The sequence below is a fragment of the Cetorhinus maximus genome, chromosome 22 (genome assembly GCF_964194155.1).
Source record: "Cetorhinus maximus chromosome 22, sCetMax3.hap1.1, whole genome shotgun sequence".
NCBI classification, from domain to species: domain Eukaryota; kingdom Metazoa; phylum Chordata; class Chondrichthyes; order Lamniformes; family Cetorhinidae; genus Cetorhinus; species Cetorhinus maximus.
The window spans coordinates 7219719-7246404 of record NC_135900.1 but is presented as its reverse complement, the minus strand read 5'-3'; the positions used below and the strand labels follow the sequence as shown (position 1 = coordinate 7246404).

Below are 26686 nucleotides of genomic sequence, written 5' to 3'. Positions count from 1 at the left end.
ATGACGCTACCTTCAAAAACAGCTCCTCTGACATGTCCTCCTTCTTCCTGAACCGAGGTTTTCCATCCACGGTCGTTGACAGGGCCCTCAACCGTGTCCGGCCCATATCCCACGCATCCTCCCTCACGCCTTCTCCTCCTTCCCAGAAACATGATAGGGTCCCCCTTGTCCTCACTTATCACCCCACCAGCCTCCGCATTCAAAGGATCATCCTCCGCCATTTCCGCCAACTCCAGCATGATGCCACCACCAAACACATCTTCCCTTCACCCCCCCGACGGCATTCCGTAGGGATCGTTCCCTCCGGGACACCCTGGTCCACTCCTCCATCACCCCCTATTCCTCAACCCCCACTTATGGCACCTCCCCATGCCCACGCAGAAGATGCAACACCTGCCCCTTCACTTCCTCTCTCCTCACCGTCCAAGGGCCCAAACACTCCTTTCAAGTGAAGCAGCATTTCACTTGCATTTCCCCTAACTTAGTCTACTGCATTCGTTGCTCCCAATGCGGTTTCCTCTACATTGGAGAGACCAAACGCAAACTGGGCGACCGTTTTGCGGAACACCTGCGGTCTGTCCGCAAGAAAGACCCAAACCTCCCTGTCGCTTGCCATTTTAACACTCCACCCTGTTCTCTTGCCCACATGTCTGTCCTTGGCTTGCTGCATTGTTCCAGTGAAGCCCAACGCAAACTGGAGGAACAGCACCTCATCTTCCGACTAGGCACTTTACAGCCTTCCGGGCCGAATATTGAATTCAACAACTTCAGATCTTAAACTCCCCCTCCCCCCATCCCCACCCCGTTTCTTCCGCCCCCCCCCACCCCGCTTTTTTTTTTTCAATAATTTATATAGATTCTTCTTTCCCCACCTATTTCCATTATTTTTAAATCTAAACTAAAACCTTGTTAGTCTTTCCACCCCACCGCCACTAGAGCTGTACTTTGAATATCCTGTCTTCCATTCTTAATTAGCACTTTTCTCAGACAAATATCACCACCTTCAACACCTCTTTGACCCTTTTGTCTGTGACATCTTTTGATCATCTGCTCATCTCCACAATCACCACACCACACCCTCAATGTCTCTCTCTCCCCTCCCCACCCACCTTAAACCAATTTATATTTCTCCCTTCTTCTAACTATGCTTCAGTTGTGCCGAAGGGCCATGAAGGCTCGAAACGTTAACTGATTTCTTCTCCGCCGATGCTGCCAGACCTGCTGAGTTTTTCCAGGTAATTCTGTTTTTGACCAGGGTGTTACTGTTGCCAAAGGTCTCCGCGCCTGCGCAATTCCGCACGGCGCCGCCGGCCCATCCGGGTACTTCTTCAGCATCGGCCAGTCAGAGACGGAGTCCGCGGAAAGGGGCGGGGCAAGGTGGGCAGCAACATCAGCACTGAGCCACGTGAGGAGCCAGTCACGTATCTCTGGCTCAGCCAATAGCGGCTGCTGCTGTGGGAAGGGGGCGGGGCCGGCACGCGGCTCTCCGCGAGTTCCCTGACAGCTCGAGCGCACGGCGGCGGCGGCGGGACCAAGTGGGGGCGAGTTTCAAATTTTAACCGTTTAACGGTTTCCAGTCGCGGGTGGGAGAACCTGAACCTGAGCCCGGTTGGATTTCTGGTCGGGGGTCCATGGGCGGTCACTCGATCCACTGGTTTCGGAAGGGGCTCCGGCTCCACGACAACCCGGCGCTGCTGGAGGCGCTGCTGGGCTCGGACACCATCCGCTGCGTCTACATCGTTGATCCGTGGTTCGCTGGTTCCTCCAGTGTCGGCATTAACCGATGGAGGTGAGTGAGAGGGAGGAGAGGAGGGGAGAGACACGGCAATTACAGGGTCGAGTCCGATCACCGCGGCAACGGGGCGTCACCGGTCACCGTGGCAACACGGGTTTACCGATCGCCATGACAACGCCAGGGGGTGCGTCCACTCACCATGGCAACAAGAGCGTCACCGACGTGCTGACGTCCCCTGGTGGCCGCCCTGGAGACAGCCTCATGCCTGTGGTCTGACCCCTGACCTTCAGCATTGGAGCCATTCTCATGAGTGTTTCCACACCCTTCACATCCCAGAATTGGATGCAACACTCCAGCTGGTGCCAAACCAGGGATTTATGAAGGTTCATCATAACTTCTGTGCTTTTGTACCCTATTTACTTTTGCACCCTACGTCCCTATTCATAAAGGTCATTTCCCCTACCAGCCTTTTAGGGTTGCCAACTTGTGATGTATTCCTGGAGGTTTCATCACATCACTTGCCCCCATGCTCCAGCCATTAATCGGCCAACACATCCATCCTTATGACACATGGACTGCAGCGGTTCAAGAAGGCGGCTCACCACCACCTTCTCAAGGGCAACTGGGGATGGGCAATAAATGCTGGCCCAGCCAGCGAAGCCCACATCCCGTGGATGAATTTTTGTTTCCCCGTTTTCAATATTTTTATATCTGGTAAAGGGAAATGTTCAAAGAAAATGTTTAAAAAACTTTTTTAATGTCCCAATGATTTTTCTCCAGGGCTGCACACAGCAGTATCCTCGAGATTGATCTTCAATTCCTGGAGACTCCAGGCCAATCCTGCCTTCTCAATCTGTTCTGCCACCTGCAAACATTTGTGCACATAATCCCCCAGGTCTCTCTCTGTTCCTGCACTCCCTTTCAAATCGCACCATTTGATTTAGATTCTCCCTTCTTCTGCCTACCAGAATGCAGCATATCAGACTTCTTGTGGTGTTAAACTGCATCTACCATGTGTCTGCCCATTTCACTAATCTGTCTATATCCTCTCGAATTCTGTCGCTATCTGCCCCATTGTTAATTACATTTCCAAGTTTCTTAGCATCTGAAAACTTTGAAATTATGCCCTGGAAACCCAAATCTAGGTTATTAGTGTATCAGTGCCTCCAACACTGACCCCTGGGGAACATTACTGCATACTTTCCACTGGTCTGTATAACAAGCATTCAGCACTAATCTCTGCTTTCTGTCCCTTAGCCACTTTTCTATCTATGCTGTCAATGCCCCTTTAACTCCATGCATTTTTTGCAGACAGGTCTATTATATGGCGTTTTATTAAACACCTTTGACAGTCCACATACACAGCATCAACTGTAGTACCTTCATCAGGCCTGTCCATTATTTTATTGAGAACTCAATGAAGTTTGTAAGGTAGCCTTCTCCTTTAACAAATCTGTCATGGCTATCATATATTAATCAATGTTCTGTCACGTGATAACTAATTTTGTTCTTGATTATGGTCTCTAGATGTCTCCCCACCACAGACATTAAACTGTCTGGTTTATTTGTTACCTGGTTTATCATTCTGTTCTTTTTGGACAGGATTGTGTTGATGTTTCAGTTCAATGATATTTCAGTCCTGATGCAAGATCATTGATATAAAATATTAGCCCAACCTTTTTTCTCTTTCCACAGCTGATGCCTGCAGGGCCTGCAAAGTCTTTTCTGTTTTTATTTCAGAAGGGCAGCTTCTGAGGTGGTTAGCTTTTAGTTTTAAATGCTACACTGATCTTGGTCTGCTGTTTGACTTTATGGTTGATCTGAGCTTCTGGGAATTTAATGAATGTTCCCAGTTGCTAGTTTCTACTGCTGTCATTTTGCTGAATACCTGATGTGGCTGGGATTAAGAGCCTTATGAAGTATGGGACAACATACTACCTGGTTTGTTATAGTTCATTGGCCCAAAATCATGGAATACAAAGCAAATGTTAAGAATTTGGATGTGACATTTATGCCATTTGTTATTGAATTGGTCAGTTGTCTAATGGTCTCAATCATGTATTAATCATTTGTAATTTAGCAGCTGCTGCATTGCACACCATGTCCATTTACTGAAGCACATTTCAAAACTGGTTTAATATTCCATTGGAGGCTTCGTGTTCTGTAGAAACAGCAATTAACACCAGAGCAAGATCTCACTTGAGTTGAAAATAAATGTGAATGAATGCATGATTTCTAATCCACATGGAGGAGGTGGGAGGATTAGTTTCAAATATTGTTCAAAGATATGGTGTTAATTTCAAATCTTAGTGGCGTGTTCTCTCAGTTACTAAGCCATAAATGGGATATATTGAATTAACATTGCTGTTTCGTTCTGATCCCCAGATTTCTGCTACAGTGTCTTGAAGACCTTGATACCAGTTTGCGGAAATTAAACTCCCGCTTATTCGTCATACGTGGACAGCCATCTGATGTCTTTCCCAGATTGTTTAAGGTGTGTAAAAGGATTTAAATGCAGTAATATCTTGTAAGGAGGTGCAGTGTATAAAGGTATCTCTGGCTCAGATATAATGGTTGCACAATAGTCTACATTGTCTAATGATCTTTATGGAACCATCTACAGAAAATTAGCACTAATGCTTCAGGCAACTCAAAATTCCAAATGGTGCAAAATAACTTCTAGAATGACCACCTTTAAGTCAACACAGAAAACTGGTCAACTTCAAGCGCTGAAGGTGATTTTGTATGTACTGTCAAAGAAACAAATACTAAACAATTGCCAGGAGAAATCTGAAGCTTCATTTCTATAGGCAGTTGTTAATATTGAAAAATAGCTTCCTAAAATTTCATTGGGTTGCAGTACATCAATACCACCTACGATACTTAGAAGGAGGCTTTGTGATAGACTTAATCTTATGCCTACTGTGAATTAAGAGATTTACATTTCTTATAAACACATTAGTGCATTCATGGATCATACAAATGTATTCTGTATAATTGCTGCAGTGTTCTGTTTTACACTGTATTTCTCAAAAGTCTTGGAAAATTTATTGCATTGTTAGACTAGAATGTTCTTGGAAGTTGGATATTTTTTGCAGTAAGCACAAGCAGATCACCCAAATGTATGGTGTCCAGCTTTCAGAGAGCGTAACCTGCTGTAAGGTGATGTTTTGAGGGGCTATTTTGCCTCTCATGTTGATCTTTTATTAATGACATCTGGTTTTGTTAAACAACACGTTGAGAAATTGGCACATGATTATTTATTGTTACACAAATTTAAATAAAATATTTTAAAATATTCTCCAGGCACAGTTTAACTTTTATATTTACTGTTTGTATTAATGTATTTACATTAGTTTGATTATCATTTATTCCCTTCTTTCCAGTTTCCAAATGCCTGTGCAAATAATGAGTGCTTGGGAGGCAGGATAAACAGAATCACTTGTTCAGAAGCCTCTGAAATGTTTCACCATGGTCAGATACTAGGTGGTGTGCAATAGCAGTGTGGGGGGGTTTGTTATTCCCTTTTTTCCCAACTCCTATGAATTTCTACTCTGCCTCCCTCTTCATGTGGGATCTCATATGGGAATGGTGAATACAACCCATGCCCTGTACATTGGCATCTGTCAAACTAACAGTTTTTGTTTATTTAAATCTGCTCTAGGAATGGAATATTTCCCGTCTTACCTTTGAATATGACTCTGAGCCCTTTAGCAAGGAGCGAGATGCAGCTATCAAGAAATTGGCCATCGAGGCAGGGGTAGAAGTGATCGTACAGATTTCACACACTTTGTATGATTTGGACATGTAAGTTTTTGAAGTGTCAACAAGTTTGTAAATAAGGTTCTGTTCATGTCAACCAACTTTGTAACAAACCTTTTGGGGAAAAAAAGTCAGTTCTGAAAGACCTCTCGTGTATGAGAATATACTCACTTATTGCACTTGTCACCAGTGTTCAGAAGCTGTCAGTAAGAAATTTTGTACCTTGTTAATAGAGTGAACAGTTAAAGATGACAATAGAATGTTTGATTGTAAATGCTTAGTACTTAAAGTTGAATTTTCCACTTATTTTGAAGTTGTGGTGAAGAATGTCATGGCATTCTTGCTCCAATTTGTTATTGCAATTCCTTTGTGGGCATTCCAATACTTTGATATATAACCAGTTCAATACATCAAGTGTTGACCCTGTGTCCTTATAATCTTTATCCTCGCATGAAATAGTAATTCATTTTATACTGGGCTTGTCTATTTGTATATGAATCATTTTGTCAAGTTTATTTTTAAAGAGTAATGTATCGAGCTTGCAGTATGTGTTTGCTGACACTGGATGCTGCTGGAGGATTTATATTGCTCACTTGCAGTTTCTCATAACGGAGACAGTGCAAAGCAGTAGTACAATATATATAGACTTGTCTTTGACTTTGTTACCTTTAAAAACTAGAAACTAGTTTGAGTGGCTCCGTTTCACTTAAGAAAGTAGCAGGCATGTTCCCAAACGGTTACTAATAACACCCATCGTCAGTGTTTAGCAGATGTTACAAAGAGCACAGGTTGATTTCTCTAGTCCTGAAAGCATGGTACATGAATCATAAATAGTTGGTATGCGGGTGCAGCAAATGATTAGGAAGGCAAATGTAACATTGTTTGTTGCAAGGGGAATGAAGTACAAAAGTAGGGATGTTTTGTTACATTTGTACAGTGTGTTGGTGAGATCACATCTGGAGTATTGTGGACAGTATTGATCTCTTTATTTAAGAAAGGATATAATTGCATTAGAAACAATTCAGAGAAGGTTCATTCGACTGATTCCTGGGATGGGGTGGTTATCTTATGAGGAAAGATTGGACAGATTGCACCTGTATCCATTGGAGTTTAGAAGAATGAGAGGTTATCTTATTGAAACATATAAGATCCTGAGGGAACTTGACAGGGCTGATGTTGAAAGGATGTTTTCCCTTGTGGGAGAGCTAGAACTAGCAGATACAGTTTAAAAATAAGGGGTCTCCCATTTAAGATGGGGATAAGGAGAATTTTTTTCCTCTCAGAGGATCGTTAGTCTGTGGAATTTCTACCCAAGTAGGGGCTGGGTCATTAAATATTTTTAAGGCTGAGTTAGATAGATTCTTGATTGACAGAAGAGTCAAAGAATTTAGGGGGTGGACAGGAAAGTGGAGTTGACACCACAATCAGATCAGCCATGACCTTATCAAATTGTGGAGCAGGCTCGAGGGGCCGAATTCGTATGTTCGTATTATGCTTTTAAACTTCCTAGTTAAGTGTTTAATAGCAGAAGTTGATCTGAATTGCCCTTTCCTTTCGTTAAAAACTGGTATGGTTTAATTAGTTTCTATGCTTGATATCAATTAATGATTCAGAACAGAGGTCCAAGCAATTTAGTCAAACTAGATCTATCGTAGCCTTGACTCATCAGCTGTTGAACTGGTTTCTTTTATCAGAATCATAGAACGCAATGGTGGTCAGCCACCTCTAACTTACAAGCATTTCCAGACACTTATAAGCCGAATGGAATCTATAGAAATGCCGGTGGGAACAATCACTGCTGAGGCAATGGGAAAATGTACAACACCTGTCTTTGATGACCATGATGAAAAGTATGGAGTCCCATCGCTGGAAGAACTAGGTATGAACCAGAAAATATTTCATAACTGATTTCTGACCACTTGCATTCCTGAAGAGATTGAATTGAACTATAATCATGTTTAGTGCAGAACTTCTTTTTTATTTAAAGTTTGGTTGAGAAATCCAGCATTGCCGCTTGAAAGGGAAAATGGGATAAATAGTTTTAAGCAAAGGAGGATACAGGGTTATGAGGAACAAGAGGCGTTGGTTTTGCAATGTGTAGGTATGGTGGGGCGAATAGTCTCTTGTGTAGTGTCTTACATTGCTGGTTCCCTTCTCTTTGTTTTTCCCATTTGGCCTTGCTCTTACCCGTCATCACCAGCAATTCTGTTCATGCTGTGGGTTTGCCAAGATATTGATCTCCTGTGGCCATGCACGTAACCTGCTTAGAGATCTCCTTGTAGCTGACTGTTAGGAAGCATGTTCTAGTGACATTGCAACACCTATTCTGCATCACTTCCCACAGTCAGGCCCTGAGTTGGTGTTGAAGGTGGGGAACCATGGTGCAGTACAGAATGGAGTGTATACCACATTGCTTCATTCATTCATATAGCTGTGATTTCTAACCCCCACCTCCTGATACAGTGCACCATTCTTTGATGAGATAAGCAAATAGACGTTCCAGCTTCCTTGCCAACACAACAAGCCCTGCTTGAGTAACTGTATATATTATAGGTTCGTATTTTCTCTATCATATTGAGAAGTTTACTTCCAAAAGGCGTTCAATACAGTGCTGCACAACAGACTTGTGAGGAAAGTTTTAGGTCATGGAATAAAAAGGGCAGTAGCAACATGGATACAAAATTGGCTGAAGGATAGGAAACAGAGAGTAATGGTTAATGGGTATTTTTCAGGCTGGAAGAAGGTTTGTAGTGGAGCTCCCCAGGGGTCGGTATTGGGACCCTTGCTCTTCCTGATACATATAAATGATCTAGATCTTGGTGTGCAGAGGGCAATTTCAAAGTTTGGGGATGACACAAAACTTGGGGAAATTGTAAACTGTGAGGAAGACAGTATAGAACTTCAAAAGGACATTGACACATTGGTGGAGTGGGCAGATAGGTGGCAGATGAAGTTCAATGCGGAGAAGTGTGAGGTGATACACTTTGGTACAAAGCACATGGAGAGACAGTATAAAATAAAGGAAACTATTCTAAAGGGTATGCAGGAGCAGAGAGACCTGGGTGTTTATGTACATAAGTCATTAAAGACAGGACAGGTAGAGAGCTGTTTCTAAAGCAAAAAGTATTCTAGGATTCATTAATAGGGGTGTAGAGTACAAGAGCAGGGAGGCTATGATGAACTTATATAAGACACTGGTTAGGCCTCACCTGGAGTATTATGCACAATTCTGGGCACCACACTATAGGAAGGATGTGAACATGTTGGAGAGAGTGCAGAGGAGGTTTACAAGAATGGTTCCAGGGATGAGACACTTCAGTTATAAGGAAAGATTGGAGGAATTGGGACTATTTTCTTTGGAGAGGAGAAGGCTGAGAGGAGACTTGATAGAAGTTTTCAAAATCATGAGGGGTCTGGACAGGGTAGATAGGGAGAAATTGTTATTGTTCATAAATGGATTGAGAACCAGAGGGCACAGTTTTAAAGTGTTTTGCAAAAGAAGCAAATGCGAGGTGAGAAAAAACTTTTTCACACAGCAAGTAGATAAGATTGGAATGCACTGCCTGGAAGTGTGGTGGAGATTCAATTGTGGCATTCAAAGGGGGATTGTTTCTATTTAGATAATCAACCAATGTGCGGGGAAAAGGCAGGAGATTAGCACTAAGTTTAAATGCTGAGAGCCGGTGCAGACATGATGGGCCGAATGGCCTCCTTCTTCACTGTAACAATTCTGTGGTTCTGTGAAGTTTACATTTTCTGCTGTAACAAAATAACACCTTTACTGTAATAAATTGTCCCGAAGTACTTTACAGAAGAGTTATCAAACATAATTTGACACCCGATTCAGATTAATTTGTACTTGGTTTTGCACAAATTTTATTTTCATGCCTGGGGTTCCAGAAACCTAGAACGGTTTAATCATTGGACCAAACTGAAGTCGTAAAAAACCATCTAGTTCACTAATGTCCTTTAGGGAAGGAATTTGAGGATTTTCAAAATTTGCAGATGATCAGAAACTTGGAAGTATTGTGAACCATGAGGAGGACAATGTAGAACTTCAAAAAGAACATCATCCATGTTGGTGGAATGGGCAGAAAAGTGACAGATAAAATTTAATGCAGAGAATTGTGAAGTGATACGTTTTGGCAGAGAGGCAAAATTAAATAAAGGGTACAATTCTAAAAGGGGTGCAGGAGCTGAAGGAGTTTATAGGTGCATAAATCATTGAAGATGGCAGCACAGGCTGAGAGAGTGGTTAATAAAGCATACAGTGTCCTGGACTTTACCAATAAGGGCATAGAGTACAAAAGCAAGCGAGTTATGTTAAACATGTATAATACACTGGTATGGCATCAATTTGAGTATTGGGTGCAGTTCTGGGCACTACATATCAGGAAGGATGTGAAAGCATTAGAAAGGGTGCAGAAAAGATTCATGAGAATGGTTCTAGGGATGATGAGCTTCAGTTACGTACATAGATTAGAGAAGCTGGGAGGAAAAGGGAAGGTTGAAGGGCCTGGACAGAGTCGATAGAGAAAAACTGTTCCCCATTGGTGGAAGGATCGAGAACCAGAGGGCGCAGATTTAAGGTAATTAGCAAAAGAAGCAACGGCGGCACGAGGAAAAGCTTTTTCACGCAGTAAGTGGCTAGGATCTGGAATGTACTGCCTGAGATTGTGGTGAAGGCAGGGTCAACTGAGGCTTTCAAAAGGAATTGGAGGACTATGGGCAAAAGACAGAGGAGTGGCACTAGGTGAATTGCTCCTTCACAGGCCAGCACGGACATGACTGGCCAGCACGGACATGACTGGCCTCCTTCTGTACTGTAACCATTCTATGATTCTATAACTCTGATGTCCTTACCGGCCTGGCCTATATGTGCCTTCAGACCCACAGCAACGAGGTTGACTCTGAATTGCCCTCTGAAATAGCCATGTAAGTCATTCAATTGTCTTAAACCACTACTGAAAAGATGAATAAGAATAAAGCTAACACCACCAAGCATCAACCAAGGCACCAAGAGACACCCTGCAAAATTCTCCTCACTAACAGCTTGTAAATTGTGTCAAAATTTGGAGGGCTGTCCCATAGATCAGTAGTCAAGCAACAGCCTGACATGGCCATACTCTCAGAATCATACATCACAGGCGTGTCCCAGACCCCTCCATCACCATCCCTAGATATGTCCTGTCCCACTGGCAGTACAGACCTATCAGAGGTGTATACAGGCAGGCGGGCCCCACCCTGGGAGTCCTCAACATTTACTCCAGATCCCATTAAGTTTCATGGCATCAGGTCAAACATGGGCAGGGAAACCTCCTGCTGATTACCACCCACTGCCTTTCCTCAGCTGATGTATCAGTACTCCTTCTTCCATGTTGAATACCACTTGGAAGAAGCACTGAGAGTAGCAAAGGCACAGAATATACTCTGGTTAGGGGATCGATGTCCATCACCAAGAGGGGCTTTGTAGCATCACTGCCCACTCAGTCCTGAAGGACAAATCTTCCAGACTGGGCCTGTAGCAGGTGCTGACAGAATCAGAGGGAAAAACCTACTTAACCTTGTCCTCAATCTACCTGTGGCAGATGCATCTGTCAATGTCAGTATTGATAGAAGTGACCACCCCATAATCCCTTTGGAGACCAAGCCCTGTGTTCTCACTGAGAACACCCTCTATTGTGTTGTGTGACTCTACCATTGTGCTAAATGGGGTAGACTCATAACAGATCTAGCAGTTCAAAACTAGGCATTGATGAGGTGATGTGGGCTGTCGGGAGCAGAATTGGTATATTTGCTCAGCAGAAACTAAATGCTAACTCTCTGACAGTTCCTCCTACTTCCCCTAGACCATATCCCCACCACCAAACAACAAGCCATCGTTCCAGGTCTGCTATTGACCTCATTTCCTCTGGAGATCTTTGTGCCATGGCTTCCAACCTTATAGTAAGGTAATCCTGAACACCCTGCATCCACCTCCTTCCAAGATCCACAACAGGACAGTCTTGGTAGACCCAACATTTCAGCCTGTTCCTGCACCACTGAACTGATTTCTTATTACCTCAATTCTACTTTTTTCTTCCCACCTACATTTGTGACTCTTCCGTTGCTTTCTGTCACTTTAACAGTTTCTATTTTCCTCGGCCTAACTGTCTACTTTTCACTAATGGGAGGAAGAGGTCCCATGAACATCCCCATCCTCGATGATGGGGGAGCCCTTGCAAAAGGCAAGACTAAAGTGTTTGCAGGCAGTTCAGCCAGAAATGCCAAGTGGATGATCCATCTTGGCCTCCTCCTGAACTCTGTCTTCAGCCAATTCAATTCATTTCATGTGATATCACGAAATGGCTGAAGGCACTGAATACAGCAAAGTCTGTGGGCCCTGGCAGCATCTTGTGTATAGAGCTGAAAACTTGTGCTCCACAATTAGCCGCGCATCAAGCCAAGCTGCTTCAATACAACTACAACAGTGGCATTTACCTGACAATGTGCAAAATTGCCCTGGATGTCCTGACCACAAGAAGGACAAGATCAACCCGGCCAATTACCATCCCATCAGTCCATTCTCAATCATCAGCAAAGTGTTGGAAGGTATCATTGACAGTGCTGTCAAGCACCACTCATTCAACAATAATCTGCTCACCAATGCTCAGTTTGGGTTCTGCTAGGGTACTCAGCTCCAGACCTCATTACAGCCTTGGTCCAAACATGGACAAAAGAGTTGAATTCCAGTGTTGAGGTGAGAGTGACTGCCTTTGACATCAAGGCAACATTTGACTGAGTGTGGTATCAAGGAGCCCTATCAAAATTGAAGTCAAGGGGAATCGGAGGGAAAACTCTTCACTGGTTGGAGTCATACCTAGCACAAAGGAAGGTGGTTGTGGTTGTTTCACGCCAGTCATCTCAGTCCCAGGACATCACTGCAGGAGTTCCTCTGGCCCAACCATCTTCAGCTGCTTCATCAATGACCTTCCCTCCCATGATGAAGTGGTGATGTGCAATCATCAGTGAAAATATAATGTACCCTTGGTAACTCATAAAATGATGAAGGCATGCAAGGCCTAGACAACATTCAGGCTTAGGCTAATTATTGGCAAGAATATTCGTGCCACACAAGTGACAGGCAATGATCATCTCCAACAAGGGAGAATCTGATCATCTCGTCTTGACATTTAAAGGCATTACCATTGCTGAATCCCCCATCATCAACATCCTAGGGGTTACCATTGACTAGAAACTTAAGTAGACCAGTCATATAAATACTGTAGCTAGAAGAAAAGGTCAGAGGCTGAAAATTCAGTAGTGGAACTTCTGACTCCCCAGCACCTGACCATAAGGCACAAGTCAGGAGTGTGATCGAATCCACTCCCCACTTTTTGCCCTGGTGAATGCAGCTCCAAAACTCAAGAAGGTCTACACCATCCAGGACAAAGCAGCCTCGCTTGATCCACACCCCATCCACAATCTTAAACATTCAGTCCCTCCACCAGCAGTGCACAGTGGCAGCAGTGTGCTTCAGCAACACCCTCCAAACCTGAAACCTGTACCACCTTGAAGAACAAGGACATAAGATACATGAGAACACCACCACCTGCAAATTTTCCTCCAGGTTGCACACCATCCTGACTTAGAAATATATCGCTGTTCCTTCACTGTTGCTGGTCAAACTCTTGAAACTCTCTCTCTAACAGCACTGTGGATGTATCAACACCACATGGACAGCAACATTTCAAGAAGATGGCACACCACCACTTTCTCAAGGGCAATTAGTGATGGGCGATAAATGCTGCATTTGTCTATGATATCCACATACCATGAACAAATTTTTTAAAAAAGTGGATCTGTACCCACTTGTCACAATTGATAGTTAAGCCCCCTAGTAGCAGATATTTGGTACTGGAACATTGAACTGTTCTTCATTCTGCTTTAGTTTTTGTTTTCATTTCTCAGGGATTTAACAAAAGAATTTTGAATCCAGTTGTTAGCCAAGGAACATTCTGTTCCGAGTGAAAATGGGATGGACAATTTGGTCTTGCAAAAGAAATTTGCTAAAAACGTATGCACGCCGTTTTTAGTTCATTCCTCTTGATATTTTACCTTGCTTTGTTTGTAACTCAATGGTATTCTAGACAGAATATCAGGAAACAAACCAAACTGACTATTTATGATCTCCACATGCAGTAAAATACTTTCTTTGTACTATAGTATTTTCACCTAAACTGTTTATACTTGTTCATGACATAAGCTAATAACCTCCCTTTTAAGCAGATTTAAATTTAGCAGAATTAAATCATTACTCAGTCTAACTAATCCGTTTTGATCAAGATGAGAATTACAGTGGATCATGGATACATCTCCAGCTGTCCAATTTTTTTCTGAGTAAGTCAGTAACTTTGAATAGGCAAGGAATGCTCATTGAGGATCTCCAGCAATGTACTTCTGCAGTCACCAGATCAATGATTAGTTCCATTTACGATACCCATACACTTTTGTAACCTAATCTCTGCAAACTATCAACACTCTGTATAATCAGTTCATAAAGCAAAATACTGCAAATGCTGAAAGTCTGAAATAAAAACAGAAAGTGCTGGAAATACACAGTGAGTCTAGCAGCATTTGTGGAGAGAGAAACAGAGTTATGTGTTGAGTTGAATATGACTCTTCCAAGAAGAGTCATTTTGACTCAATGTTAACCATGTTTATCTTTCCTCAGACGCTGCCAAACCTGTTGAGTATTTCCAGCACTTCCTGTTTTTATTTCATGTTAAGAAATTTGTCCATGGATTTTGTCAATTCTGTTTTATATTGTTGCTGAATAAGCATTGACCTAGAAAAGTTCTTTATCTCTATAATTCTTCACTCTTTGCTGAATCTGTTAGTGTCAGACTCAATTTGATTATCGACTAGACTTATATTACCAAATCATATTAGGAAGTTAACCTTATAGGATTGGATTTACTTGAGTATTTCTTGGGTTCCATCCAACTAGTTCCCTCCAACCTCGCCTAAGTGGACATTGTATTAGCCTTGACGGTGAATATTAGCAAACTGCAACTGCAGAAATATCAAAACTGAGTTTGATTGAGTCCAGTAACAGTCACTAGTTAGTGAGCCAGACCCATGACCATGTTTTTTTTAAATTTTTCATTAATCCGGAGATGATGAGATGAATTGTGACTCTAATCCCATCAAGTCCAACATCAGCAAAGACTGGAGATCAAAGCGAAGTCTGTGTGACATTGGGGAACCCTAGAGATCCTTCTTTACCTATTTATATTTAAAGCAGGAGTTTATTTTTAACCATTGTCACAACTCACTGGGGATAGTGCACTGCAATATCAAGTCCCACTACTCCCTTAGCCGCGTCAAATGTGAAAATTTTGATCAACCCACCTAATATTTTAATTTAGGTTAACAGAATATGAGCACCAGGGTTTGTAAACTTAATAAATAAATAACTGTTTATTGAACAAATTGTCTTTAACTAGTAGCAAAAGAAAGAAATATGAACTGCTAACTTCTAACACTATAACTTAAACTCTACGTCCTTCTTAAATCCCTATATACACACACACACACACACAAGACACATAAGACACACAAAACATGGATTTTAAGGGTAGGGTAAAAACGTTCAATAGCACCAACCCAGAGTACAGGATTCGATGGGTTGATTTTGATCAATGTCTTCTAAATTCCTTACAGTTCTTCGTTGATGACACAAAATGGTCTTCCAGCACTTTCAGTATTTAGTTCACTGGTTGAGCACTTGCCTTTCAATGTCTCTAACAGTGATTTTCCCCTTTGCCTCTTGACTGGGGTTTTCAGAGAGAGAGCAGGTTATAGAGATATGAAGAGAAAAATCAAGCTAGCTGTTACTGTGGAATTACTGGAATCTTCCACACACAGGAGAAAGAGGTTTTAGGTCTTGTTCCTTTCAGACTAGGAGCTATTCTGCTGCACTGCCCTCACACAAAAACCTATTCACCTGATCAGGAGCCAATTAAAATGTTGTTGCCAGGCAGCCCCCTTGATCCAGGACTCCTCTCCAGCACCATTCTATCTTTCATGGCACATTCTGTTCCAGCACTGCAACATTGTATATATCTCTCATCCTGTTGCAGTGGACATGTCTTTCAAACTGCAGCCATTGTAATTTTAATCCACAGTCCAACAGAAATAAAAAGAGATGTTCCTTACACCATGCTTTTCTATTCTTAGGCTTTGATACAGAAGGCCTCCCTTCAGCTGTGTGGCCTGGTGGTGAAACAGAGGCTCTTAAAAGATTAGAAAGACATTTGGAAAGAAAAGTAAGAAACAACCCTGCTGCAAAAGGAAAACAAAAACAATGAAAGCTATGGGTGAAAAATGAAAAATACTAAGATTAGTCTGCAATGATACATTTAGAATTCCTTTAGCTGTACATATGACTGAATGATGTACGAGTGATGAAGGATCATTTTGGGTGTTTGAATCAATAACATCACATATTTTCTTTTGTGTGCTTTCTTTATGCTCTGGGTATAAGATGGCTGCTACATAAGTGGATAATTAGATTTGTTAGCCTGTTTTCCCCTTACTGTTTGTTGACTTATTGGCACATTATTGCTGTTGCTGCAGGTCAATAAAAGACATTTCCAGCAGTGAAGTACTGGCTCACTTTTCGGAATTGGGTGTCACTGGAAACATTACTAACATTTGTAGGCAGTCTTGCGGACAGAGATTGAAAATGTTGTTATAGTACAATAAAATCATTAACTTTTTTGAATGTGACTGGAGCTTGAACATATTTTGCCTGTATTTCTAGAGCTGATGAGTTAAGTGCACTTTGCATTTCTCCAGGAAAAAAACCTGAGCAGTAAAATTGTTTAGTACACCTTTCCAAAGTTTCTCTTCCTTTTTCAGGCCTGGGTGGCAAACTTTGAAAGACCACGAATGAACTCTACTTCACTTCTTGCAAGCCCTGCTGGTCTAAGTCCGTACCTGCGATTTGGTTGTTTGTCATGTCGTCTGTTTTACTATAAGCTGACCGACTTGTATAAAAAGGTATGGCTTGTCAGGATGCACCTGGATGGTCTGTGAAATGCACAAAGCAATCCCTACAGTTTTTTTCAACCTAAAGTCAAATGGGAGGTGCATGAAGTCTGTTATGTTGGCTGCATGCCCTGTAGCAGTGAATTTCCATATTTATCCAGCTTCCTCCAACCAACCAGGCTAAATCGATATTCTGGAGAAGCTACTTGGTGGCTGATACCTCCAGTGATGTTTCTGATGTCAGTACATGTCGATGTCAGGCAGAGCTGGCCCACACTGCGCCATGAAGCATAAAGGCCTTGTATATGTTAATTTGATCTTTAGTACAGAGGAAACAATACTACATGCCCCCTGTGCAGGGAAGTAGGCAATGTGTGGAGGATACACAATAATCAAAGAATGAGGAAGACCAATTTGTTTATCCCAGTAATGTGTAGAGCAGCAACATCGAGTAAGTTTAGTTTACAGAACACCAATGGCTGCACTGGATATGGGTGATAATGCCTTTGCTGATCTGTCCTTACAGCTGGTTTCTGTGCTCGTCTCTATCCTCTTACATTGGTTGAGTGAGTATTCTACAACTGTGTATAGAGTCTTGAATGAAGAAAGCAAAATTACCCATCTTATATGGTCACCTTGATGAACTAAGATGCGTTCTTCGTATACTTGACTCACCTAATGTCTTGCAGCAAGTGCACACAGTACTATTCTGTTTTCTTACTCTTCCTGCCACTCGGTCAAAAGAAATTGCCACTTCAGTGCACATGCCGGGGAGAAGGGATACCACTTGACTTGGTGTTACCTGAGATTGGCAGGTACCTATATCAAAAATGCCATTGGAATGAAGCCAACCAGAACACTGTAGCTGGTTCACCTACAGCAGAGATGCAGAATCAAAAATGATTATTCCCAGGTTTTCTGTACATTAAAGGACAGTGGCAAGATTTTCTCTTTGGCTGCTGGTGATTTTCCTATAAGAACATGCGAATTAGGAGCTGGAATAGGCCACTTGGCCCCTCAAGCTTGCTTCACCATTCCATAAAATTATGGCTGATCTGATTGTGGCCTCAACTCCACTTTCCTTTCTACCCACTATACCGTTTGACTCCCTTGTCAATCAACAATCTATCTAATTCAGCCTTAAAAAGTATCCAGTGACCCTGCACCCCCCCCCCCCCCCCCCCCCCACTCTCTGGGGAAAAGAGTTCCTCAGACTCACAACCCTTTGAGAGAAAAATATTTTCCTCATCTCCACCTTATCACTGTGTGCCCTAGTTCTAGTCTCTCCCACAAGGAGAAACATCCACCCTGTTAACTCCCCTCAGGATCTTGTGCATTTCGATAAGATGGCCTCTTCTTCTTCTAAACTTCAGTGGATACAGGCCCAACCTATCCAACCTTTCCTCATAGGATAAACCCCTCATTCCAGGAATCAGTCGAGTGAACCTCCGCTGAACTGCTTCTTATGCAATTATGTCCTTCCTTAAATAAGGAGACCAAAATTGTACATGGTACTCTGCATGTGGTCTTACCAATATCCTATACAACTGTAGCAAAACATCCCTACTTTTATGTTCCATCAATTCCATCATTGATGCTATCAATTAGCATCAAGAGTAATGTTTACCTCTCCATTTACTCTGCACTGGGGCCACGCAGTATATGTTTGAGTCTGATTTTTTTTTTTGGGAGGGGGGAGTCGTGGGGTGATGGGGTGATAGAGATCCATTATTTGCAAACACACATCTGAAAAGAAATTAGGATAAAGGATCCTTAAAAAAATCAAGAGACTCCCAGAGAATTGGAGTAAATAGTGGAAATAAGATCAGTTTCTATTGATCTCAGCCCTACTACAGGGATGCTGGCAGACAAGAGGAAATTGAGCAGAAATCTGGTAGGGGCACTGGTTGACATTGTTCCCACAGTACTGGAAATGGAAAATTGAATGTCATTTTCCTCATTGGTAGAAAGAATTGGCTATAATTGACTTTACACAGGTGCACTGTGTCTATAGTGAAATTATCATCCCCTGTTTATGAGCAATGTTTGTATGTTGAGAACTTATCCCTCTTTTTTCAACAGGTGAAGAAAAACAGCTCCCCTCCTTTGTCTCTCTATGGGCAGCTGTTGTGGCGTGAATTCTTCTATGCAGCAGCTACTAACAACCCCAGGTTTGATAAAATGGAGGGAAATCCTATTTGTGTTCAAGTTCCATGGGACCGAAACCCTGAGGCTTTGGCTAAGTGGGCAGAAGGGAGGACGGGATTTCCTTGGATCGATGCTATAATGACACAGCTGCATCAAGAAGGGTGGATACATCACTTAGCCCGCCATGCAGTGGTGTGCTTTTTGACGAGAGGTGACCTATGGATTAGCTGGGAAGAAGGAATGAAGGTGACTGAGTTATAGTGGAATGTAAAGTTGGGTTTTATTTTCTGTGATGTTATTTTACTACAGCTGATGACACTACTTATAGTTTTGGGCATGCACTGCTACCCATAAGTTACCTGTCAAGGTGCTTTGCAATTTATTTAATCCAATTTTCTCTGCCGAAAGCTGTGTATTTCCTGTTGAGATTTGGTTTCCAGTATACTGATGACCTAGTGCTTTGCCCATGTGTAATCATTCTGGTCACAACTGTAAGGACACGTGTTAGGACTCGGCCTTTCTTTCCAACTCCTCGAGTGATCGTAACAGTTTTTTTTTGCAATTTTAAGGATGAAGGTATTAATTCAGTGTGTGCTTAAACATGTGCTGAATGCAAAGAACTCAGTCGGACCGGCTTTCTTGTGTTTAAACACAGAGGTTAGTTTTTATTGAGCTAAAATACCACCCAAGTAAAGATATTTAAAAAGGTAATCTCACGTCCGACCTTCACAACTCACATGGCGCATATTGCCCAACCCGCCGAGTGTGCCGACGTCAATGCACAGTCACACGGTAGTTCAGTCAGCGGGTGCACGCCGGAGCTGGCAGTGCGCCTGGTGACAATTAAAAGGCTTGTTAAGGACATTAAGTAATCAATTAACTTCAGTTGGATGGGTAGCGAAAAATCTAACGGTTGGTGGGCAGGCGAAAAGGCCAAGCGGCCTTTGCATTTTAATGGAAACCTCATCCATGGGCAGGATGAGGTTTCCAAAAGCAAATAAAAATAAAATAAAAACTTTAATTTTTCATTAATAACATGTCCCTGTTCATGTGACAGAGTCACATGAGGGGACATGTTTCATTACATTTTTACTATTTTCATTTCTCTTCACCTCCCTCAGGCAGCTCTGTGCCTCAGGCAAATCATGAAGCGCACACTCGCGCGCATGCACGAAGATCACCCTCGCCCGGCTCGCACTCCTCCCCCCGCCCACACAGGCAGCACTAAGCGCCTTAATTGGCCCGCCAACGTGAAATCGCGGTGCGGTGCCGATCGTAGGCGGCTTCCCGACTGGCCCCACCCGCCTTTGCCAAGCCCGCCTGCCAAGAACAAAATTCTGCCCATAATTTGTGTATTACAAGTTATACAGCAGGAGGTTACTTTTTGGCCAAATTTAAGATTCAATGATAAAAGGTAAAAAAATAGAAAATTCACTGCTTGAGTCCTTCGCTAGTGTTCATGGCTGAGGCAGATTTTTTTCCATGGTGGTCTTGAAATTCCAGTGGAGTTGAGGCCAATGTAAACTGCAATTTCTGGAGACAGTCTCTTTTTTTAAAAACATAATCCATCTTTTCCAAAAGTCAATGCAATTGTACCTGAGGTTCCTTTCGATTGAATTCTCTATTCCTCTGGCCGCTTCCAAAATGTATCTGTGATAGGGTCTTGAACTTGAGAGAGAGAGAGATGGTGTTATTGCTTCATTGGCAGATTTCTTCTAGACTGCTTTTTAAGCAGCTTGGGTGTTGTAATAAAAGACAGTTCAAATGGTTATTCTGGTCACATGACCTCTCTCCCCATAGTGAGTTGAGTATTCCACAGAAGGTAATTGATTAGCTCATTTCTGGACAGATCCTGGCTTTTGTGTTATCCCCAGGTTATTAGTTCCTTTTAGTGTCCCAGCCATCAATTCTGAATGGACCATTCTTCCCTGTGATGAGCTAGGAAGAACACCTATAAGCCATTGTCCTGGTAGAGTTTCTGTCTCTGCCTGAAAGGTAGCTTTATACAAATGCAAATAGTGAGAGCCTGTACAGTTTCAGTTCATCTTTGAAGTAATTCTTTGAGTGTGAAATTCCATAGGAGGTTGTCTTGGCATGTCCTAATTGTAATCAACATTGGAAACCTCTTGTAATAGCAGGCATGTCAGATGACCTGTGGCAGCCACCTTAAGTCAGTGTCTTTGTTTTTAGAAAGTCCTTTTAAAGCAGTTCAATATATATTTGACCAGCCGATGAAATACGTGCATACATCACATTATCATGACATTCTTCAAATGTAAACTTAGCCGGTGAATGTTGGCGGGCTGTTTGACCATGTGGGGTATTGCAGCGTAACTAGTGCTGTTTAAAAGAGCAACCCCATCTGCAGAATTTTCAGCGGGTCTGGGCATGGAACCTAGTTCACATCTTGGCTGATTTCAGCACTCTTCCAACACTCCCTCACTACTCGCAGATCGGCTCAAGGGGCAGATCAACAAGTTGTGCAAAAATATTGGACTGAAAAACCAATTAAAGTAGTACCTCACTGAAACTGTGAAGAAGCATTCACTTTGATGAAGGGTTTATAATTTTGAAAACTGGGTTTCCTAAATGCTGGTGTTTTGAAAGTTTCACAAAAGTAGAATTAACAAATTCTATCCTGATGCAGAACTCAAAATCATAATGAGCAGGATAATTCTGTGGTCAAATGAACCAGACAAAACTCTGTACCAGGAGTGCAAATTTGCAAACTTTACCCTTGGATTTCACACTTTTTTCTTTAATTGAAAAGAAATCCTAGGGCAAAACTTTGCGCTGCTGCTCCAGATTTATCCATTCGTTGAAGGAACACCATGTCACACTTGTTGTTTCCGTAGGTATTTGAAGAGTTATTACTGGACGCTGACTGGAGTGTAAATGCTGGAATTTGGATGTGGCTATCCTGCAGTTCCTTCTTCCAACAATTTTTTCATTGCTACTGTCCTGTGGGCTTTGGACGTAGAACTGACCCTAATGGAGATTATATCAGGTACTTAATGATATCTACGGTGAGGTAGAAAAATATTTGAAGGTTGTCACCTGTGGCTGATTGCATTATATCCCAGTTTACAGTGAAATTTGGCTCACAAATGTCCCTTAGCAACCCTTCCCTGCCTGGCTATACCTTCCACAATCTCCCCACCCAGATCCCCTGCGGTGGTGGTGTGGCCCTTATCAACAACTCAGTCACACTTCGATCTCTTTCATTATCTCCTTTCGCAGCTTCACCTCCTTTGAGTGCCTCTTCTATAAAATCCCAGTTATCACCCTTTTCTCTCCAAGATTAGACCTCTTACCTGAGTGACTCCTTATCCGCAGTCAATTTAATTTCCATCTTAGCTTCTCTTCTCTGTCCTTGCAATTCACTGTCTTCCTCTCCTTCCTATACCTCTTTGTTTTATAATCTCTCCTACTCATATTCACGACCAGTCCCTTGATCTTGCTATCTCCCATGGTACCTCCGCTTTTGTAATCTTGATCATTGACGAAGCCTTGCACCCTTACCAGCCATCTGTGATTTTCTCCTCTGCTACAGTCGTAATGGTGTCTAGAGCTGCAGCTGATTTGCCAATGAACCAAGGTTCAATATCTCTTTCCTCTACCATATGTCAGCAAATGTCCTATTATCTATGATTATTCTTTTTGTACCCTGAATACAACCCAGTTGAGATAAAGCTATTCAGCTTGCACCTAATTAACCCATCTACAGGGAAGGTCAGCCTAGAATGCATGTATATGTTCTCATATTTTGCTGTATTTTTTTAACATTATATTTGAATCATTCTACTGTAGCTTTTTTAAAAGTGTTTTTTATTGTAAATTGTACATTTTTAACATGATATCTAAATTGTATGCCTATTGGCATTCTACTGGTTGTATTTTTAGGCGATATCTTCCAGCCCTCCGAGGTTTTCCTGCCAAACATATCTATGATCCCTGGAATGCTCCAGAGAGTGTACAGAAAGCTGCAAAATGCATCATTGGTGTTCATTATCCAAAACCCATGGTGAACCATGCTGAAGCTAGTCGCCTGAATATCGAACGAATGAAGCAGATCTACCAGCAATTTTCCCGTTACAGAGGACTGGGTGAGGGGAGAAATAACTTAGTGTAATCTATTTTTTTCTTTAAATATACTGAGCAGTAATATAACTACCTGCACTTCTTTTTCACTTCTCATGTGCTGAAATCTGTCTGTTGGCTATACAGAACAAAGACTGGAGAGAAGTGTTGAAAGAAAGCTTTGTAAAGGAGGCAGTATAACAATACAGTCAAAGACATGGGTTCACAGCTGCACGAGCAGTGCACTTGGCCTAGTGGTCAAGCTGTTTAAATTACCAGACAACCATCAGCTCCCTTGTTTCTGCTTAGGTACCTTGAATCCATTAACTTGGAGGCTCTTGTACCTTCTGACATTAAAATATGTCTGTCTCATCTTATGCCAAACCCTCTCTGGTGTCAGGTGAGATAATTCACTGAAAGTAGGCAGCTTCTACCTAACAGTTTGAGGATGATTATCAGGCAAAGACCGTCAGTAATGGAAACCATACTGGCTTTGTATCATCCACAGATAATATTAAGTGGAAGAAACAGCTAAATCTCATGTCTTAGAACAAAGAACAAAGAAAAGTACAGCACAGGAACAGGCCCTTCGGCCCTCCAAGCCTGTGCTGATCATATTGCCTGTCAAACGAAAATATTTTGCACTTCCGGGGTCCTTATCCCTCTATTCCCATCCTATTCATGTATTTGTCAAGCTGCCTCTTAAACACCACTATCGTACCTGCTTCCACCAACTCCTCTGGCAGCGAATTCCAGACACTCACTACCCTCTGCGTAAAATATTTGCCCCGCACATCTCCTCTAAAGTTTTTTCCTCTCACCTTAAATCTATGTCCCCTAGTAATTGACTCTTCCACCCTGGGAAAAAGCTTCTGACTATCTACTCTGTCCATGCCACTCATAATTTTGTAAACTTCTATCAAGTCGCCCCTCAATCTCCGTTGCTCTAGTGAGAACAATCCGAGTTTCTCCAACCTCTCCTCATAGCTAATAACCTCCAGACCAGGCAGCATCCTGGTAAACCTCCAATTCTTGGGGTATATATGCAAGCTAGGATACTTGACGTCATCCTGATCAGTGAAACCAAACAACAGACATGTTCATTGTTCAGCAATCTCATCCTCCCTACCCCTTTATCAACTGAGTTTCTCAATGCTTGCAAATTGAATCATGATTAATTGCCACTATTCCTAATGGGAACTTGTTCTGGTCCAACATAAATTAGTGTACTCATCTCTCACACCCCTTAACACACATTCTTAAGTACATGTTATAATCACTCAGTCAGCTTGCTGGGTTAGATCCAGCCATTAGTTGCTCAACATTCCTACTGGATTTGGAATAAGATATTGTTGTCTCTTTGTTCTGTCCATTTCAAGATGATGGCCTTTTATATTGACTACATACATGCAGGCAGGTCTTTTTGACAGCTTTGATTCCAAAGTGCTAGGAAAGATATTTTCTAAGCAATAGCCAGGAAACTGGGTAATATTACATTCCTTGCTACTGCTTCCTCTTGATTGGAAAACCTATTGGTTCTCACAGGTTCCTCTTCTCATTCTATACCTCTCTTTAGGCCTCTTTTAAAATGGGTGCGTTCATTGGCAATGTCTGTAAAACTGATGTATGGAGCAATCTATATTTCTTAGCTTTGATTTGTGGCCGGATTCGATCTCCCCACGCAAGTGTATTCATCCTGACTATTACTGTGTCAGTCTCGAGTGCATGTGTAGAAACAAATAAAGAAATAGATTAATTACCTTTTATGGTCTTTGTCTTTCATTAGGAAGCACGCTCTGCACATTGTGCTCCACTGGCCATGTCGGGACTTCAGGGGCCCATTTCTCTTCTGTAACAAACAATAAGATTTTTATACCATACAAGAAAAGGAATGCCATGTTGAGGGATACTTACCAATATTGACACATTCTCAAGTCCAAATATCTTAAAGGGAGATTGTCCATTTATACAATTTGTACAGAATGCAATCCTTCCTAGTCACAGTTTGATGTGGGGCACGTTTTCTTATGAAGAATGAAGATAGGCCCACAAGATGAATCATTTTTAAATATATTAGGATTGAGAATAAAGCACAAGGACTGGGATTATCTTTATCAAGAGGACAAATTTTCAGTCTTGCATTTTTGTTTTAACAATGTCTAGCACTAATCTTCAATAGAAATAAACCATTTTTGTATTCTGTTGATTAACAGGACAGGTTACATAGAATATACAGAACAGAAACAGGCTAGTGTTTATGCTGCACACAGGTAACATGTTACAGCGAATGAAATGCCAGCCTATATTTCGAGTGGAATGCAAGTCACAGATAACATTGCCTTCCCTCTTGCTTAATGTTTCAAATTAAACAGAAATTAGGTAAATGGACAACTTTATTTATGAAGTTTATTTTCTTTTTAGGTCTTCTTGCGTTAGTGCCTTCTAACCCTAACGCACGTGGCGGAGCTATGGACTATTCACCAGGAGAGAGCACACACAGATGCAGTAGCATAACAGGTAGATAACCGAGCTCAAAGATGGTTGGAGTTGTTTCCTGGGCGGGGAGCTCCAGTTTTACAAATGGAGACATGTTCTCTTTGTTTTCTCCATTGTATAAACATATATAATGAGTATTTGTTGTACTGAAAAGCAAATAGAATACCTACTCCGATTTTCAGTTGCTTTCCAATGAAATGTCACCATTTTCCTTTTTTTGGGAATAAACTCAAATTAGTTTAATAATCATTTACAAATTACTTAAAAATAAATTTATCAGACTTTTAGAACATGATTCATATTGAGTGTTATGTCTTCAACATGTTTTCCTTAAACTAACAATACACTTGAAATGTAGTTGTTGAACTTATGGTAATTGGACTGAGTTCCCAATTAAGAATAAAATAGTGTTGGGAAACAACAGGACCTTGTATTTATATAGCACCTTGAACACAATTAAACACCCCAAGGTGCTTCAAAGATGCATTATATAAAAAAAATGACACTGAGCCACATAAGGAGATATAAGAGTAGGTAACCAACTGTTTGGTCAAAAAGGTATGTTTTAAGGTGTCATAAAGGAGGAAAGTGAGGTGGATAGGTGTAGGGAGGGAATTCTAGAGCTTAGGGCTTTGGCAGCCAAAGGCCCAGCCAACAATGGTGGAGTGATTAAATAGTCAAATCTGGCGGTAACAAAGGATTTCAGCAACAGAAGAGCTGAGACAGGGGCGGAGACGGGCGATGACACGGAGTTGGAAATAGGTGAAATAATGAGAAGAGTAAAGTGGAAAGGTTCTTGAATTGTTTTGCTAATGGTGCCAGGATACTGCAAATAATGGAGAGTCCAATTAAATTAGTGAATAGTATGCAACTTCATAGCTGGTTGAAATATTTGTTCCACATTGTCATCTCTCCTTTAAAATCTTGTTATCTACCACTTCGCCTGTCCTGTCCCAAATTTCTTCCTAAAATACCTTCCCTCCTTTTCTTAGACTTTGCCGAATAACAATTTGTGGTGGTTTTGATCCTCATCTCAGTTCCCCTTGCTCTCTCCTTTAAATTCATCACCAACTTGTCTTCCCTAAACTCTCCTTTGCTTAATAACTGTACCCTCAACATTGCCAACCCCTGTGGCCCCTCTACTCCTTTGGCCCCAGTCACTGATAATGCCACTTCTGAACATTTCCTTGTATCCTTCTCTACCTACAGCCCCTAGAAAATATCTCTCCAATTTGCTTGGAGCTGCACTTTGAAACTCCCAACTGCCCTCCTCTTCTGGAGGGAGTGAAAAATATTTATTTGTTTTAAGTGTTATTTCTTAGAATGCTTGTTTAATCTGCAGACACAGCTCTGTCCAAGTGCTTCTGTTTTTTTTTGCACACTTATACCCTACAGCATTAGCTATTCCTTCAGACAGGTTCCTTTCCCTAG

The 26686-nt window shown here is 41.9% G+C and overlaps 1 protein-coding gene across 1 annotated transcript in view; it reads left to right on the top strand.

Annotated features, from left to right (window-relative positions):
* Positions 1-1481: 1481 nt before the first annotated feature.
* The window catches only part of cry1b (cryptochrome circadian regulator 1b), a 28346-nt gene continuing 3141 nt past the window's right edge, over positions 1482-26686 (top strand). Inside the window, exons 1-10 of the mRNA XM_078567716.1 lie at positions 1482-1789; positions 4121-4229; positions 5400-5542; positions 7192-7376; positions 15719-15807; positions 16403-16543; positions 18614-18925; positions 21535-21686; positions 22583-22785; positions 25181-25276. Coding sequence (XP_078423842.1) covers positions 1632-1789; positions 4121-4229; positions 5400-5542; positions 7192-7376; positions 15719-15807; positions 16403-16543; positions 18614-18925; positions 21535-21686; positions 22583-22785; positions 25181-25276 — 1588 coding nt within the window. The 5' untranslated portion in view covers positions 1482-1631. The remainder of the gene's footprint in view (positions 1790-4120; positions 4230-5399; positions 5543-7191; positions 7377-15718; positions 15808-16402; positions 16544-18613; positions 18926-21534; positions 21687-22582; positions 22786-25180; positions 25277-26686) is intronic.